This window comes from Xenopus laevis, chromosome 5L, assembly GCF_017654675.1.
Source record: "Xenopus laevis strain J_2021 chromosome 5L, Xenopus_laevis_v10.1, whole genome shotgun sequence".
NCBI classification, from domain to species: domain Eukaryota; kingdom Metazoa; phylum Chordata; class Amphibia; order Anura; family Pipidae; genus Xenopus; species Xenopus laevis.
In genome coordinates this window covers 131,022,389-131,035,722 of record NC_054379.1, presented here as the reverse complement: position 1 = coordinate 131,035,722, position 13,334 = coordinate 131,022,389, and the positions used below count along the sequence as shown (strand labels likewise).

At 41.8% G+C, this 13,334-nt stretch overlaps 1 protein-coding gene across 1 annotated transcript in view; it reads left to right on the top strand.

Moving 5' to 3' along the window:
- The first annotated feature begins 6,099 nt into the window (after positions 1–6,099).
- wwtr1.L (WW domain containing transcription regulator 1 L homeolog) overlaps positions 6,100–13,334 on the top strand; it is a 60,031-nt gene continuing 52,796 nt past the window's right edge. The window contains 1 exon segment of the mRNA NM_001095377.1: positions 6,100–6,528. Coding sequence (NP_001088846.1) covers positions 6,149–6,528 — 380 coding nt within the window. The 5' untranslated portion in view covers positions 6,100–6,148.

Genomic DNA, 13,334 nt, shown 5'->3' with positions numbered 1-13,334 from the left:
CAAAAAGACCCAATCTGCTCCCCACCAGCCCACTAAATACTGACTTTCTATGGCATCTTGTGGCAGCCCCTCTGGCCTTTGCCAGAACCCACCTGTTAACAGGTAGGGGTTGTGTCTGGGTCGGAGGGGCCCACTGGGTTTTTTCGTGGTATCCCACAGGCCCAGTCTTACACTGGACTTGCCCGTTTAATGGCTGGTTTATGGGGCCCTGCCCAACTGGTATCTAGTTGAAAATCAGTCAGCATTCTCTTGGACAGGTTTTAAAATACCATCGGACAAGGATTGCTTCAGGGTGTTGATGTCATTTCCCTTGGATTCCATTAGGACCTTATCGTTGGTCCACAGGCCAGATGATCATGATCTGGCCCAGTGTGTTGGTGGCTAAATCGGGACCCACTCATTTTCTAATAATTTCTTTTATGATCATGCAGATTCTATTAAATATTACATTATCGATTGGTTAAAATATATAAATAAATATCAAAGTTAATGTAAATCTAAATAATATCTCGAAGTGGATTTGGTGAAAAAAACATAGCAACCAATGAAGATATTTGAAACCTGTGATTTCATTTTTAAAGGAGTTATTTGAAATTAACTTTAAGTATGACGTGGAGATTGATATTCTGAGACAATTTAAAATCGGTTAACATCTTTTAATATAAGTGGTTTTTGAGTTAATTTAGCTTTTTATTCAGCTTTTTATTTGGTTTGCAATTTCAGCAATCTGGCGGTTTGGGTCCAAATTACCCTAACTACCGTGCATTGATTTGCATAATAGACATAATATGAATAGGAGAGGCCCGAATAGAAAGAAGAAGAAAGCAAATAATTAAAAAGAAGGCAAATAATTAGAAAACTATAAAAAAACAAATAATGAAGACCAATTGAAAAGTTGCTTAGACCACTCTATAACATACTAAAAGTTAAATGAAAGGTGACCCACCCCTTTAATCTTGGATAAACCAGAAATAATTTCTGTAAAACGATGAACCCAATAAACTAATTTTGAACCTCAATAAATGACATCATTTTTTACTTAGGTCATATTGACTTTTCATAGCCGTCAAAGTCTCTTTGTGTCGTCAATTCAATCTGCTCAAGGGGAGGACACTGGCTCAGATATTCTATAAAGTGGTGGGGAAAGCTTCCCAGCTGCCATGTTATTTTTATGGCTGTATTTTTTTATACGATCAAGCATTTTGTATAAAAGGCTCTATACATACACAGGAGAGAGGATCACTGTCTCACCAGCTTGTGTACCTGCCCCATTAAATATTGCAGCACATACAGACAGAAGCTGCACAGATCCTGTTTGAACGGTGGAGAAACCCATCTCTGAATTAATTTTTGTTTTTCTGGGTCAGGTATCCAACCAGTGTTGGTGCCAGCTTCTCTTGGATGCCTTATATGGTAGCAACCAAACACTAGACACATTTGAGCATGGTTTGAAAGTAAAATCCTGTGCCGACAGCTAGAAGCCATTGGGAAAGGCTTTCATAATGACCCCCAGAGAAGTGCTGTTCCTTACTGATGCAGAGTGTTTGTATTCCAGCACATTAAAAACCTTCACCCCACTTTTTTTTTAGTGTTCCCACACACAGGCATTGATTAATAGCTCCAAGTCTGCCATAGCATTCCTTATGTAAGATGCCAGGACGCAAACAATTGCCATTAACAGCATGCGTCTGCTTATAGCCTCGCCAGCTATGTAATAAGGCATAAAAAAGCTACAGCAAGTCTGCAGAATTACATTGCTGAGGCTGGAGCCTTTCCATAAAGCATATTGTGTGTGCTTTAATAACATGCAGTTAAGTGGGCCACGCATTTGCTTTTTTCAATGATATCAGCACCAAGGGCATAAGCGGACGTTATACTGACCAATTATGGATTTGGAAAACAATAAATGTTTTGTATGACTTTTCTTGATGAGCGGAACAAGGGCTCCCTTGTGTCTGACAGATACTTAATTCAAAATGTATTTCTCATTAAAGTCAAGCACCGCTCATCAAAGACGGCCAGTGGAGGACTCAATGGAGTCTATAGATGAGATGTTATATAGTATTATTGTTGTTGTAGTGCAATCCGTATAGCTTCCACTTATAGTGAAAGTACATCAGGAAACACATATATATTTTGAACCATATAAGAGAAAGATCTTATAATTCCAGCAGATCACTCTGTGAAATGATTTACATGAAATCGACTTCATTTATAAAGAAAAAGAGTAGCAGATTTAGTACTGGTATTGGACGTGTTATCCAGAATGCTCGGTTTTCTGGATAATGGATCTTTCTGTAATTTGGATTTCATACCTTAAATCTACTAGAAAATCATGTGAACAATTAATAATCCCAATAGGGATAAGATGGTTTTGCTTCCAGTAAGGATTAATTATATCTTAGTTTGGATCAAGTACAAGCTACTGTTTTATTATTACATAGTTACATAGTTAAATTGGGTTGAAAAAAAGACAAAGTCCATCAAGTTCAACCCCTCCAAATGAAAACCCAGCATCCATACACACACCCCTCCCTACTTTTAATTAAATTCTATATACCCATACCTATACTAACTATAGAGCTTAGTATCACAATAGCCTTTGATATTATGTCTGTCCAAGAAATCATCCAAGCCATTCTTAAAGGCATTAACTGAATCAGCCATCACAACATCACCCGGCAGTGCATTCCACAACCTCACTGTCCTGACTGTGAAGAACCCCCTACGTTGCTTCAAATGAAAGGAGTGGCCTCTGGTACGGTGATCCACTTTATGGGTAAAAAGGTCCCCTGCCATTTGTCTATACTCTATAATGTCCTCTAATGTACTTGTAAAGTGTAATCATATCCCCTCGCAAGCGCCTTTTTTCCAGAGAAAACAACCCCAACCTTGACAGTCTTCCCTCATAATTTAAGTCTTCCATCCCTCTAACAAATTTAGTTGCACTTAGTCTCTGCACTCTCTCCAGCTCATTTATATCCCTCTTAAGGACTGGAGTCCAAAACTGCACTGCATACTCCAGATGAGGCCTTACCAGGGACCTATAAAGGGGCATAATTATGTTTTCATCCCTTGAGTTAATGCCCTTTACAGACAAAAAGGAAATCATTTTTGAAAATGTGGATTATTTGGATAAAATAGAGTCCATGGGAGATGGCCTTTCTGTAATTTGGAGCTATCAGGATAACGGGTTTCCAGATCTACCTTATAGGGATTGCTTAAAAAAAAAAGGGAAAAAAGACCTGCACTGGCCATCTTCCCTCTCCCCAGTGCAACAATGACATTCCCCATTACAGCTCTGATTCACTGTCTCTGCTTAAGATGCAGAATTATGCAGTGGGATTGGCAGCCCCCAGGACTTGTCCCTCTCTGATCAGAAGCATGTACACTTGAAGCATTAAAGGGGTGGTTCACCTTTAAGTTAAAATTTAGTGTGTTATAGCAAGTTAAATACTTTTTCTATTGGCCTTCATTTTTTTTATAGTTTTTGAATTACTTGCTTTCTTCTTCTGACCCTTTTTAGTTTTCAAATGGGGGTCACTGACCCAATCTAAAAAAAACAAATGCTCTGTAAGGCTACAAATGTATTGCTATTGCTATATTTCTATTCAGGCCCTCTCCTATCCATATTCCAGTCTCTTATTCAAATGATTCATCCTTGTTCCAGTCTCTTATTCAAATCAATGTGTTGTTGCTAGGGCTATTTGGACCCTAATTTGGACCCTTTAAAGATTTATATTGTTGTCGGTGGGAAAGTATTTGCAAAAGGTTAGTTAGTCTCCTTCATGTGCCAGTCCCCTGGCTCCATGTTTCCAAACTCCTGGTTCAAGCAAGTTAGATAATCAGACTACCCGTCTGCTAAACCCATTGCATAATGGATGTCTGCTTATTTCTAAGTCAAAATTCAGCAAGGGGATTGTTTGTTATTAATTAATAAAATATTTTCAGTTTGGGGTAATTTAACACCCTGAATATATATCCCCTGATGAAGAAATGTAATGCTCTGAAGAGCTCACATTCCTTCAGATCATTGCTTTATTGATAGATGTATCTATGTCGCCCCCCCCAAACCCTCACCTTTTGATTAACTTTTAGTATGACATAGAAATTAATATTCTGAAACAAATGGAATTGTTTTTCATTTTTATTTCAGTTATCTAGCTTATTGTTAAAGGGATTCTGTCATGATTTTTATGATGATTTTTTTTTATTTCTAAATTACACTGTTTACACTGCAAATAATTCACTCTACAATATAAAATGTAATTCCTGAACCAGCAAGTGTATGTTTTTTTGTTATATTGGTGTGTAGGCAGCCATCTCAGGTCATTTTGCCTGGTCAGGTGCTTTCAGAAAGAGCCAGCACTTTAGGATGAAACTGCTTTCTGGCAGGCTGTTGTTTCTCCTACTCAATGTAACTGAATGTGACGCAGTGGGACCTGGATTTTACTATTGAGTGCTGTTCTTAGGGCAGACACACATGCTGCTATTTTGGGAGATTAGTTGCCCAGCGCCAAATCGCTTCTTCGGGCGACTTATCTCCCAGAACTGCCTTCTCTTTCTCTTGGCTTTCCGAAGTCGCCCGAACTTTCCCTGTGAGGCAACTTTGGGCGACTTTAGAAAACGAAGGGTTCCGAGTGCCATTCCGATGGCAATCTACATTATAGCCGGTGGGAAGGCAGTTCGGGGAGATTGGTCGCCTGAAGAAGTGATTTGTCACTAGATGAATGACTATTCTCCCAAAATAGCAGCGTGTGTCTCTGCCCTTAGATCTACCAGGCAGCTGTTGTCGTGTTAGAGAGCTGCTATCTCATTACCTTAGCATTGTTCTGTTGTTAGGCTGCTGAGGGGGAAACGAAGGGGGATGAAGTCACATGACTTGGGGCAGCTGGGAAACAGACAATATGTTTAGCCCCATGTCAGATTCCAAAAAAAATCTGTTTGCTCTTTTGAGAAATGGATTTCAGTGCAGAATTGTGCTGGAGCAGCACTATCAACTGATGCGTTTGGAAAAAAAAAGAAAAAAAAATTCCCTTTAAGCAGTTCTCTGATTATGAATTACAACGGCTGGTTACTGGGGTCTTGTTTGTCTTAGCAACCAGGCAGTGGTTTAAATGAGGAGACTGGAATATGAATAGGACAGGGCCGGAATAGAATGACAAGGAATAAAAAGTAACAATAAAATTGTAGTCTCATAGAAGAATAGATTTTTTAGCAGCTGGGGTCGGTGACCCCCATTTCAAAACTGGAAATATGTAGAAGAGAATTTAAAATTCAAAAACTGCAACAAATAAATCATGAGGACCATTTGTAAAGTTCCTATGAATATATCATTCTATAAAATACAAAAATGTAATTTAAAATAGGGCAAACCACTTGTTTAAAGTGCAAATGTGTAGGTACAGGCAGGGGGAGAGAGAGCGCTAGGTACTGGTAGGGCACGTTATACAGCAGAGTATGGATACAGGAAAGGCTTTGGAACTCTGCTGGGGTGCGGAAGACCACAGTCAAGCAGAGAGTGACAAGTACGTTATATAGCACAGACTATTGAGTTGCAGCCGTACTGTGGTACAGAGTGAGCTCCAGGCGGACTCTTGCGCCGCGTCTCTTGTAACCCGAGCTGCACGTAGGAGGGAAAGCCTGAGGCTGTCGCCCTGTAAGGTAAAGTCCCGGTGGGGGCAGGGCGAGCGCTAATCCTTCCCACGCACACATTGCAGCGGCTCATGTATAATTCAGCGGAGGGTTGTGCCCAGAGACGCCTTTCTCTGCGCCGTGAGTTGACATTTTTTCTTTACTCTGTTTGGGACAGAGCGATCGCGAGGGCACCATCCCTGGGCGTGAACCCGTCCCACGCAGCGTTCTGATTGGTCCTCCCGTCATTCCTGAGGGCCGAGCCCGACTCAGAGGGACACCAGAGAAACTTTTTCTCCGCGTGACGTCACGGGCAGGCTCGCACTCATCGCAGCGCGGATTCTTCTGCCCCGTCGTCTCGCTGTTTATTCCTGCTGGAAACAGAACCTCTTCTACTTCTTCTTCCTCCGCTGGATCTTTACTGCAGTTCTGATTCGGAAACGAGGCTCAGTGTCAGTTGTCGGGCTGCCTTGGGAAGTAGCTGTTGTACCAGGGAGCGGCTGCTGCTGCAGAGATGAATCCGAGCCCACGTCTCCCACCTCCCGGGCAGCAAGTTATCCATGTCACGCAGGACCAGGACACGGACCTCGAGGCGCTCTTTAATTCCGTCATGAACCCCAAGCCAAGTTCTTGGAGGAAGAAAATTCTCCCGGAGTCTTTCTTCATGGAGCCCGATTCGGGGTCGAGCACAGACTCGGGGAGCCATCCCCCCAGACTGAACTTTCACATACGATCCAACTCGTCCCCTGCCTCTTTACAACTAGGGACTGCCCCCAGCACCGCTCAGCTCCACGCTCACCTGCGCCAGCAGTCTTACGATGTGACCGACGAGCTCCCCCTGCCGCCGGGGTGGGAAATGGCATTCACACATACAGGGCAGAGATACTTCCTCAAGTAAGTCAGGGGCCACACCGGGTGTACTTCATACTGCTGCCATCTAGGGGAGCTTCACCTGTGCACTCACTATCTTGTACACTGACATATACTTATGATTAAGTGCCTACAGGCATGAAACGCGTAAGGCTATGTTTTATCTTGTGCTCTACCATAAAATTGTCAGTTTTTTACAAGCTTGTTTGTGGGATCTGTGAGTGCCTTATACAATGAATGAGGCAGGGGGTCGCCAAGTTAGTAAAATAACAACTCGCCATGTTTGGGTGCACCGCCCTGAGCCCTCAACATAAGGAGCTGACAACCAAAATTTCTTTTAAAGCAGGCACCACTCCTGGAAACACTCGTTTGTTAAAAGACAGCTTTATTTCAGTACGTTAAAAAGCATACAAACCTACTGAAATAAAGCTGTTTTTTAACACACGAGTGGTTCCAGGAGTGCTTGCTGGTTTTTCTTCGATTCATCACTCAGCCCTGCTACGGGTTTGGGGCGATGCACCCGGGCCACTCTACATTCATGGTGAGTGCTTTTCCTTATAAGCTTAAGAAAAGGTGATAAATGGGCTTTAACACAAGTGCCGGACCTGGGGTTTCGTACACCCGGGTCAAAAGTATTTCAGGGTGAGCTCAAAAAGTTTTCAAAGCTCTTACCTCAGTGACACTTGTATTAACACCTTCTTAGATTAAAAGAGTGTATTTTTAGTTATTCCCGCAGGTAAAGCCGCAAATCCCTTTTGAGGCACTCGAAAAAGGCAAACTTCCACCAGGCAAAGGTTTTCAAAGTGAAAAAATTATTTATTGTATCTATAGCCTTACGCGTTTCGTGTTCACAAACACTTAATCATAGGCTTTGGCTTTGAGTGCCTGCCTTTTTCTCCTTTGGTTGGATACCTCCACCTGTAAGTGTGGGGCATGAGCACCCGGACCCCATGTACTACCGGTGACATTATAAATAGGGATGCACCAAATCCAATATTTTGAATATACCTTTTAGTGTGATGTAGTGAGAATTTGCATTTGTTTTCATTGTTTATTATTTGTGGTTTTTTGTTATTTAACTTTTTATTCAGCAGCTCTTCAGTTTGCAGTTTCAGCAATCTGGTTGCTAGGGTCCAAATTACTCTAGCAACCATGCATTGATTTGAATTTGACTGGAAAGTAAATAGGAGAGGTCTGAATAGAAAGAGATGAGTAATAAAAAGTAGTTCTAACAATACATTTGAAGACATACAGAGTATTTGTTTTTTAGATGGTGTCAGTGACCCCCATTTGAAAGCTGGAAAGATACACAAGACAGAGGCAAATAATTCAAAAACTATAGCGAATAAATAATGAAGACCAATTGTAAAGTTGCTTAATATTGGCCATTCTATAAGATACTGAAAGTTAATGTGAAGGTGACCCTTAAACCCTTCTTTTATCCATGAAATGTCTTTTATGTAATATGGTTGCTTATTTTGTGAAGGTGGAGTTGGAAACTCCAGCATCTCAGATACTCAGAGGTACCTGGAGACGTAATAGACACCTGGGTGTTAATGTAAATAGCGAAGCTGCCTAGTAGTGCTTGTAACATGGTGCTTGGATCTAAGAATACAACTTAGAGGAATGATGGACAGGAAAGTGATTGAGGGACACTTTATTCCTATGGACGTTGGGGGGAAGCTTCCCCATCCATCTCTATACTTACGACAGGCCTTGATGCAGTGCCATGTCAGGATAAGAGACTTAGATCACTGCTGGTGAATGTGTCTGCAGTAACTAGATCTCCTCTCATGTGTTTCTGAGAAGTTGGCGGAGTTTGGGCCAGGATTTTACTGGAAGAGGATGAAGTGGGAAGTGGAGATTATTTCAGCATGTTATGCAGAACCAAGTCTAGACTTAGGTCTGGATACTTCAGTTTCCATGTTGCCATGTCAAACCATTCAGGGATCGGAAGATCCAAGTTGGAAAGGTAGATGGAAGGGGGTGTATCGTGTGCTGATTGTGTGCGTGTAAATGTGCTTTAACCACTATAGATCTGGGTGTATTTTTTAATGAATATTTATTAAGTGGCCTTCTCTATGACAGGTATTATCATAGACATTTTTTGGCAGGTTCTACTAAAGCCCCCATACGCGGGCAGATCTAAGCTGTCAACAGATTAAGTAGGCAGTTTATTGCCCAGTGTATGGGGCCCTCCGACGGGCTTCCCCCATCGATATCTGGCTGAAAGTCTGCTAGATGTCGATTGGCCAGGTGTAAGACTGCGGTCCTCGGTCCACCTTTTATGATCCGATTGTTGGGTTCTAGGCCTCTGGCTTATTGCAGCCTACATTTGCTTACTGCATTAACCTTTCAAGTGTTTGTGAGCCTGCATGGAAGAAATATGAGGGCATTGCTGGTGGCACATGCAGGATAAGGCTGATGGCACCTGGTTTGTTTTATAGACAAATGAAACATACCAGACCTAGGCTTGCTGGAGGGTCTAGAGGTATAATTGAACTGTGTAAACTCTTTAAAGAGATAATGTGATAGGAATTTCTGTTTTTTTTTTTCAAAATGCATCAGTTAATAGTGCTGCTCTAGCATACTTCTGCACTGAAATCCATTTTTTAAAAGAGCAAACAGATTTTATTTTTATATTTAATTTTGAAATCTGACATGGGGCTAGACATATTGTAGTTTCTCAGGTGCCCCAGTCATGTGACTTGTGCTCTGATAAACTTCATTCACTCTTTAATGCTGCACTGCAAGTTGGAGTGATTTCTCCCCCAGCAGCCCATCAGTAGCAGGGAAAGAACCAGAAAACAGCTCCACGGTAGACTGAATTATTTGCAGCGTAAACAGTGTAATTTAGAAATAAAAACTACACCTTAAAAAATGTGACAGAATCCATTTTTTGGTAATTACGGTCCTCTAAAAATATTTATCTATGGGCCCCTGTAAGTTCTAGTTATACTACTGTCTAGAAGAGAGGAAATGGTTTACTGCATATCTGTCCCTCCTTATTATGCACGCTAAAAGCCCCAATCCCCCTCTTAAGCTGCAGTTTGAAAGACCATGGCTAGAGTCCCCTCAAAATTCCCTGCCTGACACAGTGTGGGCATTCCTACTATATTACTGTGTAAAGAAGAGCGTTCTCTTTCTCCTAGCACTGCCTGTCAGTGTTTATATGAAGCAGCAGGAAAAGTAAACTTGTGGGGAGGTGAGGCAGCCTACAATTCGTCAGATATGAGTGCAGTGGGTATCACTTTACAACAGCAAACACTCCACTGCACTGTAGATTTGTGAAGGATTTCTTTAACCTCTGACACTTCAAACATTCCTTCCCCCCACTCCCCACCTGTAAATAGAAGAAAGCAGCACATTGATATTGGCACTGGCAAAGTCTAAATGTGCATTATTATCTATGGCCTAAGAAATTCTAACTTCTACAGTATGTGGTAAGAGACTTCCCTACCCCGTTATACTAGACAGAGGTGCCTAAATGTTGCATTGTTCCTGGTATATCAAAACAGGCTTTCAAATGAATATCCTCTGCTCACTTCTGTTAAGGGTAAGGGCACACGGTCAGATTTGGGGAGATTAGTCGCCCTGGAAACAAATCGACTCTTCTTCGGGGCAACAATCTCCCCGAACTGCCTTCCCCTACCTTCCCACCGGCTATAATGAAAAATCGGCAGCGGGATGGCACTCACATACCCTTACCCTAAAGTAGGATAGCATTTCCCAGAGTGTGACTACAAACTTGTATTGTTATCAACAAGTATTTATTGTGCAACCCCCATTGACTCAGCTTTGGTGGGATTGTTTAAGTGCAAATGCATTCATTGCAACTTAACTTGCATACAAAAGATATATCATCCTAGTTTCTTAAGCTGGCCATAGACTCAAAGATCCGCTCGTTTGGCGACATCGCCAAACGAGCGGATCTTTCCCCGATATGCCACTAACGGCATGGCTATATCCGGGGTAATTCGAACGTATGGCCGAACGTTTGAATTACGATACGCCAAGGGGCTCCGACGGGTCGGTTGGTTAAAAATCAAACCTTTCCGATCGATATCGTGGCCAGATATCGTTCGGGAAGCCCCCATACACGGGCAGATAAGCTGTCAAATTGGTCCAAACGACCGATATCGGCAACTTTATCTGCCCGTGTATGGCCACCTTAAGGGCAATGACACACAGATAGAAATTGGCATTTTGTCTGCTACATCTTTTACTGGCCCCCAAATACGCAGCTTGCGATCTACTTGTATGCTGCTGCCATTAGGCAGTCTCTTGACAGTCTCTTGAGGGCCACATTTTTAGGGCCCGTTTTATCTTCTAACAGTGTTACAGTTGCCTTGATTAGAATGAGAATTGGCAGTTTTAACCATTTTGTTGTTCAGTCATTCTTTGGGGGAAAAGTAGACAATCCAATAAGCTTGGGACAGTTGCAGCAGGCATTTTGCAATGAAAGGAGCATGCGCAGGAGCATGCAGACTGTAAGTAGACTGTGCTGCTTGTATGAAAAGTGCAGATGGCTGAACATGTTTTTGTGAAAGCCTTGGCCAGTCGTGCATACCACAGAAATATTGTGTACTGCTTGAAAATGGGATGCAGCTGGAAAGGCCACGGAGAGGGGGAGGTTGGTGTGAGAGGACGTTGCAGGGAGTGTATTTCAGGGAAGCAGAGGGACAACATTACATAAGGAACACAATGTGATCTTTAGCCTGTGACTCCGGTGTTTAAACTGCAACATTCAGCATCCCAACGGCAGCCAGTGACTGGCAAAGTGGCAAATGTAGTACAGTAGCAGCTAGAGTGACCGACTGGAAATTCATGGGATGGTGACAAAATGCTTGCAGATGACTTCCCATAGATTTAAAAGGCTGTACTCTGCATGATTGTTGGCCAGTCGCATTTAAATAAATGGGGAGATTTGATATCGCATTTAATTAGAGATTTGATTTGGAAAAAAAAATCTAGCCATTTTGTAAATATGAATGAATTCTGTGTCCTCTTGGGAAATTCCCACAACCTCAGCCATCAGTAGCTTGGTGCCGTGTTAGAATGGAAACAGAATTTAAATTGTGCGTTTTTCTGCAACAGTCTCGTACATTAAGTCACTCACATTATGATGAAGTCAAACATGATTTAAAGTGACACTTTCCAGTTCACAAAGACCGCTGAGATGAATGTGGGCTTAAGGGAAAGTTTCACTGATCAGTTAAAAAAACGCCTCCTAGTGATTGGTTGTTATGGTATAGGGTCGATGTAAGCAGTTTTATGTACTTAAAAACAGAATAATCTGTTTATTAGTATTTATTAGTGTTTTGTCACTTGACAGGACCAGTCTCTAGAGACATTCAAGCTTATAACTTTAGCACTGATGGATGTTGTTCCGTTCATTACCACATATAGCAGCTTTGGCCTTCTCCATACATAATTTATCATCTCTCCATGTTAGTCCCATGCTAGGTACCAGGTCAAATTGAACTATCAATGTAACGTCTCTTGTGGACAGTCACCCACCTATTGTATCAGACCTGGCACACCTATTTCCTGGGATAATATGGCACCTCTGCGTGTATGACTACAAATAGTATCCAATAAACGAAGCACTTTATCTCTCTGTATAAGAAAAATATGAGAAATTAAACTATGCTTCTGAATGGAGTACTTCCTCCTTCAGATTATAACATAGGCGCAGTGCTTAGCATTTATTTAGCATGGCTATCATATCTTGTATACCACTTATTGGCATTTGGAAATTTCAACCAGCAAAGAGTGCTGTGGCTTTAGCCTAGCAGGCATTCTAATCCTGGTCTGACAACTGCAAAGGCATGCATTCTAGGAGCAGCTGATTTGTTTTCCTTTTGTGCACCCTTTGAACGGTGTGGCATTCTCAGATGCATGGGTGTGTCTGCAATGGGCTGAATGGATCTATAATCTAGAATGCTTGGGACCTGGAGTTTTCTATATACAAGATATTTCCATCACCATACCTTAAATTGGCTAAAAACATTTAATAGTAGGATGTTTTGCCACCAATATGGTCTCATGCAGATTAGCTACCATCAAGTGCAAGGTACTGTTTATTATTTCGGAGATAAAGAGTTTTTAAAAGTTGGAATTATTTGCTTAAAAATTAATTCAGTGGGTGATGGCCTTTCCGGTAATTCGGAGCTTGCTAAATAATAGGTTTGTGGATAATGTACAGGAAACAAACAATTGAGGAACCGGCACACAGAGATGATTGCAAAAGGAGATTGACCCATACACTTTCAATGCCCATCTCCAGGTCATAACAAACAAGTTGAAAAGCAAGGAACCTAGTACAGAACCATGCGGTACTCCACTAACAACACTGGTCCAATTAGAAAATGTACCATATATCACCACTCTTTGTAGTCTGTCTTTTAGCCAGTTCTCTATCCAGGTACAAATACTATGTTCCAGACCAACATTCCTTAATTTACCATGTGCATTGGTAAAATCAGCAGCTATTGACATCAAGTAAGACGTTAGCCTCAGATGCATACATAGGCAGTTGCAGTCTGATGTTTTATTTATATGTGCAGCATTAAGTCATTTTAAGGTCCTATTATATGACCCAGAATAAGCTGAGCTGAAAAGCATGGAGGGTAAAGCAAGTGTCCCAGTGTGAGCCCTCTATAATTACTTGATTCCCATCAGAGACTGGGGACATCTGCCCGGCACAGTTGCTAAAGCTTTTCTGAAGTGCAGTCTTGTGTTTGAAGTGTAGATCAGGGGAATTCAATGGAATAGCTCTGCTTGGAGCAGGTGCTGCCCCACCAACCCAACAAGAAGGCACAGGGGCT